The 15061-nt window shown below is 39.5% G+C and overlaps 1 protein-coding gene across 1 annotated transcript in view; it reads left to right on the top strand.

Moving 5' to 3' along the window:
* The window catches only part of kcnh5 (potassium voltage-gated channel subfamily H member 5), a 128286-nt gene that overhangs the window by 2357 nt on the left and 110868 nt on the right, over nt 1-15061 (top strand). The window contains exons 2-4 of the mRNA XM_022750594.1: nt 5608-5731; nt 8886-8992; nt 10477-10605. Of these exons, the coding sequence (XP_022606315.1) occupies nt 5608-5731; nt 8886-8992; nt 10477-10605 (360 nt within the window). The remainder of the gene's footprint in view (nt 1-5607; nt 5732-8885; nt 8993-10476; nt 10606-15061) is intronic.

Below are 15061 nucleotides of genomic sequence, written 5' to 3'. Positions count from 1 at the left end.
TATCATGTGATATTATATTATTTTACAAATATTGATACTGTACCTGAATTAGTAAATCCACCCATCATAGTAAGGGAAAATACACGTTTCACATACACAATTCCAATTTTGTCCCAAGAGAGTTTCCAAGAGATCGCTGAATGTAGCCAAGCAACCAGAAAAAGGACTTAATTTATTTATTTCTAACTTAAATTCAGAATGGATATCAGTGCTCAAACAGGACTGACCAGATCAGTTTGTTTACAAGTTGTGCAGGGAAGTAGCAAGAAGACAAATCAACGCATGCAGACACATGGCACATAGGCTACATTATTTTATTTTAAATGAATCAACTGTTCATCTTTAGCTACAAAACAGTTACTGTTGTGCAGAAAATGCATGACGTGCAATAATCAACGTGTGTTGTATATTGTCAGATTTATGAATTTAGTTTTGATCTGCATGTATTGAAGAAGTCATTAAGTGGATGCAGTCAGTCAATATCCTCTGCAAATGGTTGGAGTGTGTTAGTTTTTCTCTGATCACAGCTGCAGAGAAACAGGTTGGAAACCTGCCGTCATTTGAAATTAAAAGGTCTCATGTAGCCCATCATAGAATTTCCTGCCGATTGAATCAGAGCTGTTAAAGCTAAAATAATCCCATCAGTGGGTTTCAGTAGAGACCTGAGGTCCTGCCATGGTCTGAATGCTGGATCAGAGGCTTTTCCACAGGTCTTGAAGCAGCCAGTGTTGTTATCTACCATATTGGTTGAACCTTGCTTCAACTAAGTAATTGATTGTGATGAAAGAGGAGAGCAGAAAAGGTCAAGATGATTCTGGGTTTTTTTTGAGTGTGTGTGTGTATGTTGTATTAAGTCTTACTCAGCTCTTTAATTTCAAAGGGCACACAGGCGGCTGCAGCTTCAGACACGAGGGTGATAAATTTAAGTAACTCTGGTTCCTTTTTGTGCTGAAAAATCACACAAGTAATTGTTTGGAAAGAGGAGCAGAGAACAGATGAAGCCGATATTGTTGTGGATTGTTTTGTTAAAGGTGTGACCCTCTCACACCTTACCCACAATGCACTGCAGTCCTGTGTGATTTGTGGTAGGTGAGCCTATGTCTTTTGGTGGATGAAAAATGGAGAGACAGCTTCACTTCTGTTCTTAGATCTTCACCACAAGTGGGGCAGAAAATGTAAAAGTTTGTCCTGAGGGAGGTGCCAGAGAAGAAGCAGTGTTGTTATGTAAAATCAAAAGGGTTTAGCCTCTGTACAGTGGCCGTTTTAGGACATTGCAGACTCAGCTTTTGTCAGACTTGGCTCAGTTTTCATCAGATTAAGATTGAAATTTTAGATTTGGTTGCATGTAGGCAAATGTGCACAGTAGGGCTGTGTTCAGTTTTCTTTAATCTGATGAGTATTATCTCAGTTAACTGATAATCTATCATCTGGTCCATATTATATCTGAAAATTGTGAAAAACGTCCATGAAAATGTGTGTTCTGCCTGTTTTGTCGAACCAAGAATCCAGAACCCAAAGCTCTCACATAATGTCTGTCCGTTTTGTTTGAATTTACTTTGGAATAGTTGCTGATCAATCAGCTGCTGTCTCAATTAATTGATTAATTGTTTAGTCTATAAAATGTAAAAAAAATTTCTAAGGGCCCAAAATTACGTCTTCTAAAATCAGAACATATTTCACTGACATATCTCTAACATATAAGACGGTCAATTAATCTTACTGATAAGAATTGATGGTCAAAGGTCAAAAGTCTCTGTGATGTCATGAAACACATTTTTGGCTATAACTCACAAATTAATTAGGAAATTATGATATGACTGAATATTAATAAGATAAAGGATAGGATACTTCACTGTGACATCATAATGTTCTGTAAAAATATTATTCAGCGAAGTAGCTCAGGATGGGGAGATTGTGACCATATTTCCTGCAGCTTGGCTGATTGAAGGAAGCATGCAGCCTTGAAGTGTAATTGTAGTTAAGTTTTTCAATGTCATCTTTGACGCCTTGACCGCTATAAAAACAATTTCAGTCATTTGCATTATCTCCACATTTTTTTTCTCAGAACTTTTTCTGTGCGCTGACAGCACTTTCTGACTAGTTCTCAGAACCACAAGGGACCTTCTTTACTGTAGTGCCTTTCTTACACTTCTTGTAGCAGGAAACACGAAAATGATGAGTCTTAGCTGTTTGCCAGTATATACACAGTAAACCAGTGTCGTCTTCTGTAGCTTTCAGGTGCATCCTGTCAGTGTCCTGTTGCACCTTAGCTCAAATAATTAATATTAAACTATGACAGGTCACTTTACTCTGTGCTTGCCTTGAAATGTAGTTCTGTGTGTTTTCCCGGTTTATGTGGCCACATGATTATTTGAAGCAGTTTGTTACACAGAACTAACTTTGGTGTTTTTTATTAAGAATTGGATTTCACTCTGTCAGTGATGTCCACTGCTGATATAACAGAGGCTTTTCCCTGACTACAGCTAGAAGGTTTTTATTATAGCTACTATTGTTTTATATCATCAGATGGCTGACCAGTAAAATCAATGGAGTGTGCTGTTGGATGATTTTACTCATCAGTCCGTAAAAACCTGCAGTGAAACCTTTGCTGGAAGAGCTGCTGACACACCTGCAGGAATTCATCTGTCTGTGTTTCACTGCAGAAATGTTATCCTTACCACAGGCTCCTCCTCCCTGCTGTAAACGTACACTACACTTTGGGAAACACTGTGTTTCTGGGCCATGTGCTGTTACAGTTTTCACTCTTTTACCAGCCAAATATTTTTTTGAAAAAGATGAAGCTCTCTAACAATGAGTGATTACCTGCCAGAGTTACTGGTGCAGCAGATCTGGAAGGTGTTGAAGAACATTATGGGCAGTTTTGCCAGTGTTTCAGCTCATTAATCACAAATTGAGTCACTTAGCATAGTGCTGACCATTTTCTAAAGCAGGAGATACTGTTCTGACCTTTCAGGTTCTGTAGCCATTGGGTCAACTTCGTGCCAGTCTGACTTGCAAGATTTGAATCTAGCCTGAGATGTTATGGATCTATTGCAGTGAACATTTAGTCATTGTCATGTAATATTTATGGAACTGCTTTGAAAAGTTGTCTTTTCTCAGTGCTTATGAGGAAAACTTTAATACAACATCAAATAGTAATCAGCTGAAAATCTTTTATGGAAAGAAGCTTCAAAATTCATATAATTGTTGTCACCATATTCGTGTATTTGTGTTTGTCTTTTGGGAAGGACACACAAACATCTGAGACTTCATAGTCAGATGCTGAAATCTTCTGGGGTGTCATTATATGCTAGCCGACTGCCAGCTTGTGAACGTCTGAGTGTCCTTAAACACACTGTAAGAAGTTTTTGAGTCTTGTAATTGCAGTGCCATGCTACAAATAGTTTATTTTAAAGGGGCTATTTGTAAGTTTTGCTATTGCTACATAGCTAATGTTAGCATTAACAGCTGTTTACTTACCAGTCCAGAAAAAATGTTTTGAGTTCAGCATCAAACTTCATTCCTTTACTTGCTCCTTTAATAAAAGCATTAAGACGACCAAGGGGTCATTGTGATGGTGGGCTAAGGCTTTTTTAAATTAATTTTCATCCATTTAAAAACATGTTATTTGAGAGCTAATTGTTCAACAGCCTAAAAACCACCTGTATTGTTGTCCCTGGTGACCATGCTGCCACCATCAATATGAATAATTGATATCTATGTGGTTATGAAGATGTTTCCTCTGTCTGGTGTTACCCAGGATGCCTGTCTGTATTTTCACATTTTCACTCCACTGTAGCTCGTGGGGGGTGGTGTTAATTTTTGCTAATAAGGAGATACCTGCCACCCCCCTCACCCTCTCTCAAACAAGCCTTTCAGCTGCCAGCCTGCAGACAGTGCTGCACGGATTTATCCTCATTTTGTTGCCTAATATTTAAAGGTTTAGGACTGGCTTGACATGACCTTACACATTAAAACTTATTTAATGGGGACCCTTGTGTATTAACTAAGTGAAACACTGAAAGGTAAAATTCAAGCAATTAAATTACCTCAAAATCATAACCTTTCCACCACTATTTGCTGAAAATCCAGATTAGTAATTGATTGGCATTAAAGAGGAGAGCTGAAAGGTCAAACTGACTGTCTTGAAGTAAGTCTTACTCAGCTTTATTCCAAGGGCACACAGGAGACTGTGGCTTTTAAAGGATAAATTCAGAGTTTTTGAAGTCTGTCTTACTATAATACTCCCTTTATGTACGTTCAGAGAGGTATTTCCCACTGTAATCCATCTTCCTCATACTGTCTGTGCAGTGTTTCCTCTTTAGCGTGACTCCACTGTAAGAACTTTTCTGAGGGTTGATGTAATTTCTTAGCTGTGGCTGTAGTCCTGACTGTAACACCAGAAACAAAGCATAAGGATGGTTTACTCCAACAGTTTAAACTGAGACTAGGTTAGACCATGGTCAAAGAAAAACAGTTTGGAATCATTGACTAATTTTAAATTTAATCCCATTTGTGCAGCACAATTCAAATTAAATCCTGTTCATTCAGAGATAGATTTGAATCTGATTTTATACAGAACTGAAACAAGATTCAATATTTACAATTCAACTCGTTTAATTTAAAACTAGATTTAAAGTGTTGGTGCAACAGATGATGAAATTATGTTATTTAAGGTTAATCCTGGTTGGTGGGACTCACCCCAAGTCTTTGTTTTCTAATCACTTTGTCCAGAGGTGTGATGAATATATATATAGTACACATTTATTCTGAATGGCCGAGCATCATTGCTCAGTTCTAACAGCTGAAACCTTATGTAGTATCGTAAACTCACATTCCTATTTGACAAAAGAACCTTCTTAACTTAACCTTCACCTTGAGTAATGATGTAATGTTTTTCTGCTGCTTCTTTTCTCAAGCTCATATCCTCATGTAGAAAATGTGGATATGTCAGTGTCAGTATCAATTGTACTATTACTACATTCATTAAACATTCCTGAAATACTACTATTGAAATATCATGAAATTACTTGTGATGTATTCAAACATCTACACCTAACTATCTGTGTATTGCAGCTTTATAAACCAAGGATCTTCACATTTATAAAGCAGATGGTTAGATCTTAATAGCGACAGGCCACGGAACATTTAAATCGGACTCTTTTGAGCCACCTGTCCATGTGCACACCTTCACCACATTACTGTACCACCAACAAATACCACAGCCAGAGCTGCAGCTGTAATGTGTGCTGTCTTCATGCAGGGAGTTTCTCTTTGTCAGTCATGTAAAATGCATGCTCTATCTCTCAGTACCCATAAACTAGGCATGCTTCAGTAGGTTGATTAGCTCATGTCAGTGTCATGGCCGGAGCCATCTTTATTTTTAGGCACAAAGCTAGTCTGTCTTTTTTTTTTTTTTTGTGAAACCATCTCTTTCGCTTTAGCCAAAGACTTGATGACTGACTTTAGACCAGTGTAAAACATTTCCTGCACAGTCCTCTCTAGAGGCTGACAAGCTTTGCAGCCTTGCATCTAGTTTTTCATATTTGATGCTGTTACTGGGGCTGATGTTCTCTCTCTCTCCCTCTGTCCTGTCCAATCTGTCAGAGACCAGCTTCCTCTTGGGAAACGCCCAGATTGTGGAGTGGCCTGTAGTTTACAGCAATGACGGATTCTGCAAACTGTCTGGCTTCCACAGGGCTGAGGTCATGCAGAAGAGCAGCACATGCAGGTAAGACATTTGTTTGCTTTAAGTATTGTAAATGAGCACAATTATTGTTGTTTTATGTTAGATTAAAGCATTATTAGTGACAGCCTGCTAATGGAGCGATAATGGCTGGTTTATCTTGTTTTATTGTAAGTGCATTCACATTGTAACTAAATATGCATTAGCTTTCATCTTTATACTCCCTTTACATTTGCATACACTTTCCTGCTGAATGTATAGTGGGCATATGTCGTATTTAGCTCTTGTTTAAATGCTTCAGTTAAAGTGGAGCTTATGAAAACCAATATATTTTTACAACACCAGCGTCTCTGTAACCACCCAAGAGTAGCAATGAGTCATTGTTTTTAAAACTAAAACCATGTCCTTTTCAAAGTGCTCCATTTATCCTGCAAAAAAAATCCACTGAATACATCCTTTTTTATTCCGTTTCATCCATTATTTAAGCACAGTGAGAGAGAGAAATAGAGAGAGAGAAGGCGAAAGAGAGAAGATTAAAAAGTGTCAATTTTTTTTTGTACCTCCCTGCTTCGCTCCCACCGAAGTGACCATTAAAACCACACAGCGCTGCTCTTGAGAGCTGTTTACATGCTACTAACTTGGTTTACTGCTCCAGAGCTGCTTCGATACCACGCAGCAGAAGTGTGGACCTCAGCAGAGTCATCCTGCCAAAAAAAAAAAAATCAGCATCTGGCATTTCCACTCTCTGAGAAAGAGAGAGAGGGACAGGGAGGGAGAGAGAGGGGGAGATGGCTCACCGCTCAGCGAGACTCTGAAATGAATCCAATTTAAAGCTGCCAGGGGAGCTCAGCCCGGTCCAGCTCGAGGACGGTGTCTTGCTCGCCTGTCAGTCAAGATGTTTTAAAATTTGACTCCAAAGGACAACTCCTCTCCTCAGGCGCCTTTCAGACTCGACCGGGGGGGTGGTGGCCTTGACTAGCCTGCGGTTAAAAAGACTCCCTTGGACACTGAGCTAAGTGAGGATAGGGGGCAGTGAGATTTATCCGTCCACTGCGTGCTGCTCTGGGCTGAGGAGGACACTGAGACTGACAGTCCGCTCAGATCTGACACCGAGAAGAGAGAGGAGCCCACCGAGAGCTTAAACTAGCAGGCTGCTGCCAGAGTGATGGAAGTCAGAGGCCTGGAAGCAGGGCCTATGCCATTTTTTGGGGGGAGTAAGTTTTCATCTTTTGATGTCAGGACAAGGGGAGAACTTTGTGGCATTGGTTCAGATATATCATTGATGCATATAATGACACAAGGGTCATATGTTCTGTAGTGCAAAGGGACAAAGAAAGGAATCTGAGGAGCTCAGGACCCTCTAATGATTCACAAGGTAAATCTGAGGGGTCAAGACGATTAATGATGGGAAAGAAAGAGTTCTGCTACAAAAAAGAGACGGTTCTCCTACAAAGTTTTTACTCTTCCTCTAATCTCTGGGTAGTTTTTCTTCTCAGGGTCTCTTATCAGTCTTTGGTGGAACTACTCTTAATTCAGGTTCTCTCATATTCAACCTGTGACAAAAGGTCGCAAATAAACAGTAATTAATTTTAAGGGGTCACAAGCCAAAAAGGTTGGGAATCACTGAGGCTGTATAGACGCTATGGGCAGTGGTTGTTAATTATGAAAGATGAGTCCCTCTTACTTTATTATAGTGTTTCAACATCACCAAGTTTACATCTAAATTATTCTTGCTATAATAAAATTTAAATGTGAAGTGGAACTTTAAGTGCAAGTTCAAGCAAGAAGACAATTATCATTGTAATGTTATCACCTCTTGGGGGCTCCACCTCTCAATCATCATCCAATTTTCTGGATGATGACTGGGATCTGTTTGCCAAAGCTGATTCAAATGACCTCACCTGTTTGGTTTCTCCCTGCTGCTATAAGTTGATTTCATTGGTTAGCGAAACATCAAAGTCTCTTTTTTTATACTCTATAAAGCATCTGCATTCTTGTTCACTTGTCTTTCCTGAATGAGCTATACTAAGTTTTAAAAAATATGAAGTTGAAGCTATAGGGAAACATCACTGTATCACCTGTCAGTCAAACAGTGTGGGAGGGACCATAACTTTTTCACATTTTTCTGTTAATGCAGAAAGTTTCCATTAAGAGTCTGAAAAGTCTAAAAACCTTTTACCGAGGATGTCAACTACAAAAGATACAGATATAAGATTATAAAGAACATTTTAAAATACCCTGTTTACACCTGGTATGATAATACGATCTGTATCCAGATAAAATGATCCAATCTTACCTTTGCGTTTACACCTATTTTTAATCCACTCTCATTATCCTCATTGAGATCAGATATTAGGATCAAAACCTGCGTGTGAGAAATGTGAGGTGGCAGCAAATTGTCTGCAGGTGTCAAAAACTGCATTTACACCTTCTTGAAATCTGACCACAATGCGAGCCAAACTACCTCCTACCTGGCAGATCCCGTCACATTCTGATCACAATGCATGGGATGGGAAAAAGGTGGGGGCAGGGTCGTCTTCTTTATATTACAAGTGTTGCTGGAGCTTTGACCTCTTTGTGTGTTATGGTTAACCATGCTTGAAAATGGAGGGAACATTTTCAGCACACACCCAGTGAGCAGCTTTCACTGCAGTAGTTTGGCAGTCGTTCAACATGTTGGGATTCCACATCCAAACACATCCATGCTGGCTACTAATGTGAACCCATATAACGACTGCAGAGCATCATCTCTCTCCCAGACACTTTCTGGAGTTAATCCATCATCAATGTGGTTTTTTGTTTGGAGCCATACAAAGGGAAAACAAACCACTGTTTACTGTTTATTTTCACCTCTCTGTGGATCTTGGGAAAGAAAGTAATCACTCAGCGTAATTATATTAGCAGAGATTAAAATGTCCTCGGCCCTTTAAGGAATAATTACAATCATGCCCGGAAACGCCTGCTGCACCAATCCAAAACCAATCCTCAATCCTTCACTGAGAGCTGAATTTATGCTGCTGCTGCATCAATTTACTCAGTTTAAAAACCAAACATAAAACTTAATGAAATCTTTATGGTAAGATAACAGATTGAATGCCATTACAAGTATATGGGATATACTATAACAGGGTTCAAAGGCTAAAGGGTCAGGAAACAATCAATTGTTGCTGTTTCTCATGTCACTCGTTTCCTGTTCTAGTTTTATGTACGGAGAGCTGACGGACAAGAAGACCATCGACAAAGTCAGGCAGACGTTCGACAACTATGAGTCCAACTGCTTCGAGATCCTGCTGTACAGAAAGAACAGTGAGTGCTGACATCTTGCTTAGATTGTTGTAATGCCTAGTACCACTGCGTTCACTATTGATTACTCTGTTGATGTTTTGATTAATGAATTCATCACTTGTCTATAAAATGTCAGGAAATTAAAAAAAATTAAATATGAAATGAGAAATGCCCATCAGAGTTTGCCAGAGCTCAAGGTGACATCGTCAGGTTTTAAAAGAGAAATTATCACATTTTAAAAAATGGAAGCAGCTGATTTTTGTCATTTTTGCTTGGTGAACATTTATCACCCATTATCATTTTCAGCTATAGCACTTGCCTTGTTCAGCTCAACACTTGAGCAAATGCTCAGATTTGTTACACTGAATGGTATTTATTTGTATAAAACAATGTATTGCTGGAGTTTTAATTGTCAACAAATCCCATGTGAAGATCTCAAACCAATAATCCATGTCTCCAACTAACAAGTGTTGTGTGTGTATGAAAGCCTGATGAATCTTATTCCTCTGAGCCATAGAGCTCCATTGTCATCCAGAACCTGTTAACACACATCAGTGAGCTGCGCTGTTGCACTGGTGACATGTTCCTTCATCACCATCAACACACACTGTAGTTTATTTAGACTCAGTCCCACACACACCGCCCTGTTGCCCCAAATACTCACTAGGGCACCAAATGTGCATTAATCCGCCGCTGAAAATAGTCCTCAAACATTACTATTACATTACACTATTTCCTACTGTTCGATAAAATCTACTATAACCAGCTGTTTAGTAAATTACTTTTTTATTTTTTTTTAAACAAATATATATATTCATGAGCTGTTTTTAAAGATTTCTGAAAACTATGTTATGTCAGATTTTTTCTTTATTAATCAAGTTATACTATCTTTTAAGTTCTTCCATCTTCTGTTTAAACCTGTTGTGTTTTATTTTCCTTCTACTGGAAAAGGAACAGATAAAATTTCAAACAAAAATTATGATCATATCTGTTTAATGCTGAGCAGTTTCAACCACTGCTTTTTCTGCCAGGTCAGATAATTTTTTGGAAATATGGATGAAATATAACTTCAACAGGTCAACCTGGGTAGAAAAGTATTAGATGCTTCAGCTGTATTAGAGCATCTGTATCAGTTGTGTTGGTGAGGAACACAATGGTCAAAGAGTGCAGGCAAAAATAGTCCCAAATGTCCCAGTCTCTGGATCACCTACCAGAAAAAAACTGCAGGGTGGAGGAGTGTGAGGCAGAAACACAGTAAAAAAAAAAAGAAAAAAGAAAAGATCAATTTTAAAATGGCTCAAATGTGCTGACAAATCAGGTGAAGGAGGGGCCCCTTGATCATCTCTGTGTTTTTGATTGTTGGTCAGACAAAATTGGGCTATAGGAAATTGTGATGGCAACTCCTCACCAAATTATCACACTGTGTAAAGACTAAACAATTGAAAGAAAAAAAAATATGGACCTAATTAGGAGAACACAGCTAAGATCTTGTGATGTCTTTGCAGGAAGTCCAGTGTGGTTCTACATGCAAGTGGCTCCCATCAGGAACGAGAACGACAAGGTGGTTCTGTTCCTCTGCACGTTTAAGGACATCACCCTCTTCAAGCAGCCAATTGAAGACGAAACCACCAAAGGTGAGCGTCTCTCTGCGACAGCCACAAGGCTCTGCTCCTCAAAACATCTCTGCACAAACAACGACTTCTCTCTCTGTTTTTTTCCTGAAGATTATTTTTGGAGAAGGGTTGTTTTATTATTAGATAATTCACAGTAGAATTTAAGAAGAGACATGTGGAGAACGATGTGCGACCAAAAGTCTTTGATGGATTTGAAAACCTGAGTACATGATGTGCAGCTTAGTGTGCGGAGACACCAGGAAAGATTATTTTTATGCTGTTTCTGTTTTATTAGATAGTAAAGAGTTACAGGGGGGGCGGCGATACAGGGGCTGACATGTGACAAAATTTCTGAGTGGGAACCAAATTAGGACATGGCTGGATGCCCCAGTATGTAATGTAATGCCACTTTGGCTCCTGGTGGGACATATAATTATGTTTCTTCATCCTCCTTCCTCCAACTTCATTTTCTTCCTCTGCCATCATCTTCCTCTCTGATATTTTCACTCCCTGGCTTTTGTTCTTCTCCTCCTTTATCTTTTATACTCATCCTGTCTTTTTCCTACTTATTTTTCTCTTGCTGTCCTCATCCTGTTTTTTATAGTATTTGTTCGCCTTTTTCTAAATCACCTTCTCTCTTATCCTCCTCTGCCCTGATATTTTAATTATCTATCTTTTTTCCTCTCCTCCTCCTTAATGTTATGTTTTTCATATTATTATTATTATTATTTCTTCTCACGCTCTTATCTTGTCTTTTACTTTTTCCACCTTTTCTTCTCCTACTCTTCTCCTCTCACTCATCTTCCACCCTGATATTTTAATCCCCTGGCTTCGTGTCATCCTGTCCTCCTCCTCCTTCTTTTTATTCTGGTCTTATTGATACTCCTATCACTCTCCTCCTTTGTCCTTTTTTTTTCCCGTTTATTTTCTCAACCGTTGTTTCCATTGTTGTCCTCCTCTTCATCCCTCCTCTTATACCTCTTCTCCTCCTCTTCTACCTCCTTGTGTTCCTTCTGCCTTCGTCTTTCCATCTCTCTCCTCACTCTCTCCCTTTTCCTCCTCTTCTGTCATTTTTCTCCCACTGCGAAGTCTCAGAACATTTTCATTTTTGCTTGCGACAAATCTTTTTTTCCGCTCTTTATTTCATTCCAAGCTGCAGCTGGATGAAAAAAAAAGGGAGTCAAGTCTTGTTTCGCTGTGATGTGGGAACGTCTCGAGCTGTCAGGTTGTGTTTGAGGAGGTTGTGGTGCTGTCAGGAATCACAGGAGATGTGGGTGGCGGTGTTGTCCTCCATGCCCTGACTGATGCACAGTGTCAGCTTCCCGCCCTGGGAGTCGTTCTTGGCGCCACTGAGCGGGTGTGTTTGCCCTTTGACAAGGATCCCCCACCCACCCCTTCCCCCTTCCCCCCTTCTCAATGTAAACACGTGCACACACATGCAGTGATGCCCCCTCCTAAGCTCCCCACTGCAGAGACCTGCCCTGAGTGTGTCGTGTGATTTGTTTAATAATTCATTATGTGCGCTCAGCGACACATGAATAACATGGGTTGAACATGTAATTAGTGCTTGAGTGGAACTAATATTGTCACATCAGTGTGTTGACGTCTGTGTGAGTCAGATGAAGCTTCTGCTGACAACATTCAGACTGAGTTCTGTCATCAGATGTCTGTGATTTGTTGATACGTCACTTTCTCCAGCAAAATGTTAAGCAACGTATAAATACTTTAGAGGCTGAAATAACCTGTAATGTAAAAAAAATTTTTTTGTTTGTTTCATCTTAGCCCAAGCAACCGTCAATACATATTTTCCTCGTTGTCATTGATCTCCTTAATTTTTACTTGAGTTTAAGTTGTTGAAAATTAGACCAAAAATGTTATCACAATAAAAAATATTCATATCACAGAGCAGGAGAAAAGTAGTCCACGGTGTCCTTGTACCATATTAATGTTGTGTTGGACTGTGTTGTTGCTGAGCACCTCTCTATTGTGAAGCCTGTGGGTTGTTTGTCGTGATGTAGCAGATGTTGGTCGAGACTGACGACATGTTGCATGATCCAAAGCGTGGAAGCAGCTGAGGTGATGAAATAAGTTTGGTGTATACCCGCTCTTGGTCGGGATGGTTTCCCTGCACAGATCTCCAGCTGCACTCATTTTCTCACTCCATGATTCTGTTGTTGTTTTGTGTGACCAAACAACACACCTGTTAAATTATTGGCTGTTTGTTGCTTGTAGCACGCTGCATTATCAAGGGACATGGTAGACTGTTTATGAGTCAGGGAGGGAGCATGCTTGGGGTTTGTTGATGCAACTGCGAGTTATCGAACTTTCTATTGAACAATTTTCTTATTTGTAGCTGAGCTAGAAAAATCTTTCGGTGTGTGTGCGTGCACGTTTGTGTGTGTGTGTGTGTTTGTGTGTGTGTGTGTGGTGTAGCAAACCACATATATTGTATAGTAGCAGTTATCAGCCGGTCATGGGTTGTGTTCAATGCCACAAAAGAGATTTGTTTTTATAGTAACTGTAAAAAAAAACCAAAAAAAAAAACACACTTCAGACTGAACAATAATGAGAGGAAACACAGATTATTAAAGATGCAAGGTACAAATCTGAATCTAAATCTGATCAGTGTGAAATCTGAAAATGATTTGATGCCTATTTTTGTCTTGCAGATATGAACATTTTCTTTGACAGAAAAAACGTAACTCAAAGGCTGCGTACAAACTTTTACCAGAGCTTTCAAAAACATCAAATGTATGATTAATTTATTAATGGATTAATCAACAGGAAAATAATCTGTAAATACTTTGATACTTAGTTCATTGTTAATGTTGTTTTTCAAAATAAAAGTCTGAAATTCTTTGGGTTTGGGGTAGCTGGATAAAACAAGCAAACTGATGAGATCATCTTTGACTTCAGGAAATTGCCATTTTGTAGACCAATCAATTAATCAATACATTGAGAAAATAATGGGCAGATCGTATTCCTCAGTTGACAGATTCTGCACAGTTGTCATACTTTGTATATAATGGTAAAATGTCATCACAGTAGTAAGACAAAAGTTAACTGCATTGTTAAACAGATGTTTATTGTAGACATTCATAAACCCTAATAAACCAGTAAAACAAAATCACCTTGGCAACAAGGCTGCACATTGCTATCGGGGGTTTGACTGACGTGCTGCAGCCAGACTGAAACCAGCCAGTACACTATGTGTATTTCAGTACAGTACAGCTTGTTTGGGGCCACAGTGAGGGCACATCATTACTCTGCTGTGTCACAGAACAGCGTACTGTGGGCTGCAGTTTAACCCGCATGCTGATTAGAGGGGTGGGATAGGCTATTTGTGAGGGAGGGAGATTCATCGCCACAGGCTCTGGCAGCTGAGTTTGCTAGTGTTGCAGACCAAAACTTGCTCTTGGCTCCGTCTCCGGCAGCTCTGGCGGCTCGGGCGGCTTAGCACGCCACAACATGTCAGCGTCAGCCAAGTGGGAGAGAGATCCTGGTCTGCTGAAGATGTCCACCACTCAACTTAAAATAACAAAATAGGTTTTAAATGTATTGTCTGCACCTTGTGACCCTGTGTTCATGCTTCCGTTTGGCCTCAAATTGCTCTCCTTTCCGTGCACTACATTCTGTATTGTTAACACTTTTTTTGGCATACACGTGGAGCCAACAGCCAGTTTTGTTCACCTGATAGTGAGGTATATCATCAGCTGAGCACATGAAAAGCACAGATTTATGCTATTTCCATCATATGACTCAACAGGTGCCTTTTCAGTGATTTTAGAGTATTTTAGATGAGCACCATGAGCTGTGGCTGCTGGTCGTGGTTATCAAGGTGAGACCACAGACGGCAGAGCAGGTTCATTTAATCCTCTCAGCACCATCAGTGTAGGAAAACAGCAACAAAAAGAACAAAGCTAAATGTGTCAGGGAAGAAATCTCAGCATCATGTTGCTGTATTATTCCTTTCCTTTACTATTGCTTCGTCAGCACCTGTAGAAGCTTCACAGGCAGATGTCGGCTCAGCCTCAGACAAGACATCATTTCAGGTAGACAGTTGATCATGATGAGTGACGAGACTGAGGCAAGAGCACAGGAGCTTCAGGCTTAAAGCCGCTGAACATTTTTACTACTGAATTCTGTCATTCAGTCATTTTGCTTGATGCAATTGTTCAAAAGCTGCAATATTCACCTTAGAATTACTGAAAGGAGTTTTACTTTATGGAATTCAATGACTGTATCTTTCAATAAAATGCCATTTGAGAAACTGATTTGGATTGAAAACAAATAAAAATAATATTACCCAACAAATTGACCTTTGATCTAATTATAAAAACGGTTTGGCTTAATTAATTAGTCTCATAGTTCATACAAGGTAACTGCACTTGAGCCAGCTTTTGGCCAGAGTTGTCCCCCAGAGTTTGACCAATACTTGAGCCGACCAACCAATGGACTGATTCACTAAATTCACAAC

Source organism: Seriola dumerili, unplaced genomic scaffold (assembly GCF_002260705.1).
Source record: "Seriola dumerili isolate Sdu_G_001 unplaced genomic scaffold, Sdu_1.0 BDQW01000149.1, whole genome shotgun sequence".
Taxonomy (NCBI): Eukaryota; Metazoa; Chordata; class Actinopteri; order Carangiformes; family Carangidae; genus Seriola; species Seriola dumerili.
The sequence above is the reverse complement of the archived record's forward strand: the minus strand, read 5'-3'. Positions and strand labels throughout refer to the sequence as shown.